This window comes from Poecilia formosa, unplaced genomic scaffold (assembly GCF_000485575.1).
Source record: "Poecilia formosa unplaced genomic scaffold, Poecilia_formosa-5.1.2 Scaffold250, whole genome shotgun sequence".
Classification (NCBI taxonomy): domain Eukaryota; kingdom Metazoa; phylum Chordata; class Actinopteri; order Cyprinodontiformes; family Poeciliidae; genus Poecilia; species Poecilia formosa.
The window spans coordinates 336,308-341,282 of NW_006800189.1; the positions used below are offsets into that span (position 1 = coordinate 336,308).

Sequence of the window (4,975 nt, forward strand, 5' to 3'; positions counted from 1 at the left end):
TAAATAGAAATCATAAGGTCTTATATCTTCCACCTGCTACTTTTCAAACAAATAATGTAAGATTGTGGCAAGATAATTTGTTTTAATTTAATCTCTTCTTGTTTTTACTTTTTGTCTGTTTGAAATAAATAAATAAAATACACTGAAAGAAAATAAAATTATAATTAAAATAGGACTAAGAGACAGGTCCAAAATTATTCATACCCTGGTAAATTTAATCTGAAAGTCTATTTTAATCCCACCAACTTGCTTCATGTTGATTATATAATAATGTTTTGGACTGGACATGACTCTGAACGTGGAATTAATCACATTTTTAACAACTCTGCATCGCCAAAGATAAACAAACAAAATACCAGTGAAAACATGTAAAAAGATTCTTCAATGATTACATAATGTTAACAGTTTTTTATGTTTTCCATATTGTGTTATCTTTTAAGAGTCTCAGTTGGATTTTAGCTAAGGCGTATCGTTAAACTCTTAAAGTGGTTTGTGCTGAAATAGTTCTGTTGTTGTTTTTCTTAAGAAAGCAGCAAAAAAACACAAAACAAATAAAAGCTTTCTGATAAAGACACACTAAGTGCATCAGCCCTGCATTAATTTAATCATAACTTTATTATACTTCCTATTTTTACCAGAAGAGACCAATTTCCTGATAAAAACTAATGCTGCTGCCTTCAGTTATCTCTTAGCCTGGTTAATGTTGATCTAATGATGACGAAAGCTTCATTGCTTTTATGTTTTTACGACTGAATTAACGGAGAGCCCGTTTGCTGTCCAGCACCGTATCATCAATTGTCAGACTAAATAACCGGCTTGAGAACATGTGGGTATAAATACATAACCGTGACATGATTTATTGTTTGGGCAAGGAGCTCACTTTGTTATTTTCCCCTCTGAGTCCTGATTGCTGCATCCTGAAGGCTATTTGGGTTGGGAAATGGTTGACTCGACAATTAAGGCGTTTGTGTTCACTGCCGGACCACCAGCTGGCGTCTCGTTCGCCAACAGGGAGGGGAAACCTCAACTCAGAGGGGAAGACGTGTGTGTGTGTGTCTGTGTGTGTGTTTTGAAAGCGGACCGCAAGCGTAAGAAGAAGTGTAGCGATCAGAAAAGGGAAAGACACGACATCTTATTTTGCCGTTTCAAAGAGGATGGGCGTGACAGCACTTTTGGGCTGACCAAAACTATGCCTGCAGGGAAAAAAGCAAAAAAACGCTTCCAAAGATAACTCCTGGGGAGACCTGCTTCCTCTTTCTCCTCCGGCTGGAAGAAGGGGGTCTCTTGGCGTGTCGAGTGGAAAATAATAGACAAAGGTTGTTTTAAAAGGCAACGCCGATCCGTCATCCTGTCATGATGTGGGGCTGAGTTGATTTTTTACTGCCAGATAAGTACAGGACTCGACTCCGCCACGAAGAAGCCACAACAAACCGCTTAATTGGCCCAAATAATGTTGGCAAACAAATGCAGCTGAGCGGCTGGAGCCACCTTCACTGGCCATCTCATGCTTGATTTGAGCAATATCAACATCCAGCGCCGGTTTAGCATCGCTAACATTTCTACTCTGCAAAAACACTTAATCTTACCAAGTACTTTGTGTTTTATTTTGGTCTAACTTATAGTGTGAATATCTTAGAATACTTGAAAAAAGATCAAACTAACTTACAAGTAATTTTTGGCAAGATGAGCTTGTTTTAAGTAAATACTTCCTTAATACAGTTTAAAATTTATTGTATTTCAAGTTAAGATATTTGTTCGAGAAACCAGACCAAAGATGCTTGGTATAATTTTCAGTGTAACTGAAGTTTTTAAGTGATATGTGAAAGAGAGAGACACGTACCGTTTTGCTTTCAAACAACTCATGGTAAGTCCAAAGCACCAGCAGGAAATGTAAACCCACATAGATTTGAAATGTCAGCGACCATTTGGGACCATGAGGTTTTTCATTTCCAGTTACCTGGTCCAAAAATAAGAAAGATTTAGTCAAGGCATTCTGAACATTTGTCATGTCAAAATTTAACTTAAAACAAATTCTACACCTTTCAATGCTTTCACAGACTGAACATTATAAATACATCGTTTCACATGGAGCAACTTTTTTGGCACAAAATTATTCTTAGACAATAAAATTTTAGTCTGGTCAGTTCTGCCTATTTTAATCTCCTTTCAGAATTATGTGTTTTATTGCGTCTTGTCAATCTAAATCCTAATAAGCTGCTGCTGGCCACGCCCCCAACTCAACGTTTAAACTCACATCTGAACATGGCTGCTAACACATATGCAATTATGCAACTGTACATGTTTGAAAAGCATGAGTAGAGCCTCCTGTACAACCAGCAAGAGACGATAACCCTAACACTTAACCTAACAAAACACTTTTCTCTTCCAGCAGCCATTGTACAGCACATACAGCGGTAAAACCAGCTGACTAAGTGTTTTGGAGCTTAGCTTGCGTTGCTAGGTGACTTCGGATTCACCGGGGTTGTTACGCCACAAAAAAACATTAACTTATTGCCATAAAACATGCCTGGGATGTTTTTAGAAGTAGTAGAAACCCAAATGAAAAAACAAAAATGCTCAAAATGTGAATTTTGCATAATATATCCCCTTCAAGGAAGACGTAAACAATTAAATCAACACTGTGGAGCAAAATATTCCAGACATTTTTTGTGCCTGATGACAAAACGCTGAGGGAGCTACATGGAGTGACACAAAACGAGGAAAAACTCAAAAGGCTGCCTGAGCCGATCGCGGTTATAAGCGAACAGCAAAGCGATGCTGTAAAAATCTGATAAGCAATTAGCAAACCACAACCAGTGGACCAAAGAGAAGCTGTTTACAGGCACTGACCAGCAGAAAAGACCTCATTCTCCAATCAGTGGTTCAGGAAAACGTCTGGATCTTTAAAAGTCTGAATGAGTTTTATGCAGAATAAGCTGCCATGAAAAGGCCTTAAACATGAAGGAATAACGACAGACCGATTCCATATCTGACCCAAACCCTTCTGAGAACTCGCAGACTCCTTCCTATCTTCAAATAAGAAACGTAGCTGAGGTTAAAATGTTTTATGTAAACTGTAGTGTTCAAATGGTGCGCTAAAGCACCAGCAGTAGCTTAAGATGTCAATAGTACTCAGTCTCATAATACTGGACTTTCATGTGAGAGAACAGCTGCACATAATCACCCAGGAGCCCTGGTTCTTATGCCATTTGTGCATTACAACACAAACGAAAAGGAAAAAAAAAACAAGACGTAGAGAAAATACAGAATCTGCACACATCTGGTTATCACAGCTAAATGATTTCATTTTTTATTGAAAAATATAAAAGGGCGACACATTTAAGACATCCCTGAATGATTTTTTACGTAAAAGTGGGTCAAAAAGAGCTGAACATTTTACATATGGCCTTAAATTTTCAGCTCAGTTATGTTCTTAAAAAGAAATGTGGGATTTATTGGCTGCAGTTCCTTCTGCCGGACAGCGAGGACTTCTCTAACCAATCTGAACATTTTTCTTTATGTTGTCCCGTTGTGTCCGAAACAGTGAGGTTTATGATAAAACTGCAACCTTTTTGGAGCAAAATGGTAAGGAAAAAAATAGATAAAAGAATTGTCTTGTCCTGTAATCCTTGGATTTTCCCATAATCCTGAGGAACCAACCCATCACATGTGGTTCCCCCCTCATCCCACCCTGACCGTGAAGGTATTCTGCTCTGCTTATTCTCAGCAGCACAACATCCAGTCAACCCTTCATTTTACCTCCGTCAGTGAAACTTGCCTTCATAAATCCAAAATACTCCACTGAAATTTCAACCAGAATCTCTTTAATGCCTTTAAAGTGATCTGTTGGATGCAAAGTCTGAGAGTTTTTTTTTTCCCTTGTTCACTTGTGGGACTAAATGTGTGACACCAAAGGCGTTATTTCAAAGCAAACCACTGAAGCGTTCAACTGGAACCTTTATTTTTTTCTGCTCCAACACACACATGCATTCACAGTTTACTGCATGCGGTTTCAGTCCTGCAAACTCTGTTTAAAGACGCTGAAACTGAAGTTATTGTGACGCCTGTACAGAGGCTGTGCAGCTTTTATTTCATGTGGCAGTTTCTTGTAAAACTTGTAAAATATATGAATCCTTCAAGAAAGAATGCTCTGAGTCATTTGGGCCTGTGTTTTGTGTGTGTCAAAATGATTGGTAATGAAGCCTGAGGGCTTTTCACATTTTTCCCCCCTTTCTTTCTTCTCATTGTTTGTCAAGAATGTTGCAAACCTTGGGATTGTCGACGTGGTCACCGAGACGACGTTTACCGGGTTTCCAGCTCGGCCCTTTGATGAAAGTTGACACCTTGTCACTGACGGTTTTGTAAGTTCTGGATCTTTTCCATAAATATACATAGTAGTGCAACTGAAAGAAAAAGAAACACGTCAGACATCAGCTCACAACAAAACATTTACCTGAAATGCGACCAAACAAAGAGCCGCTATAATTAATCTGGAGCCGCAGCGTTTCTGCCGTCATTAGGCAGGACATAGCTCACGCTGTGCTCTGCCAACGGCGCGGGCAGCGACACTAATTATAACATCCACCTGGTATTTTATTTTATTGGCCTCTTTCACCTCAGCTGGGCAGTTTGTTTGGAATAGAGTAATAATGTTATGGTTAGGAAAAGGCCCCAGAGCCAGCAGAGGGAACATGAGCTCAGCCTTCACCTATAGAAGGTGCTCATTATCAGACGGGAGGACCAACCTGAACGTAGAGGATCTCAAACGTGTTGATGGGAAACACCAGGCCGTATACGACTTTATCTGACTCTGCAGCAAACGTACCTGAGGAATAAATGCAGAGCAAAATAAGATTCTAGATCAGGAGTAGCTTCTATGCACCACAAATCTGGAAACACTGAGTTTGTTTAATTCTGGACTGAAGACCCTGCTAGCTAGAGTTGCTTTTGAACCATAATAAATGTGACACTGACC

At 39.3% G+C, this 4,975-nt stretch overlaps 1 protein-coding gene across 1 annotated transcript in view; it reads right to left on the bottom strand.

The window, feature by feature from the left end:
* The window catches only part of LOC103150330 (alkylglycerol monooxygenase-like), a 51,423-nt gene that overhangs the window by 5,549 nt on the left and 40,899 nt on the right, over positions 1-4,975 (bottom strand). The window contains exons 8-10 of the mRNA XM_016680626.1: positions 4,746-4,825; positions 4,269-4,403; positions 1,841-1,957 (exon numbers count right to left, since the gene is read on the bottom strand). Coding sequence (XP_016536112.1) covers positions 1,841-1,957; positions 4,269-4,403; positions 4,746-4,825 — 332 coding nt within the window. The remainder of the gene's footprint in view (positions 1-1,840; positions 1,958-4,268; positions 4,404-4,745; positions 4,826-4,975) is intronic.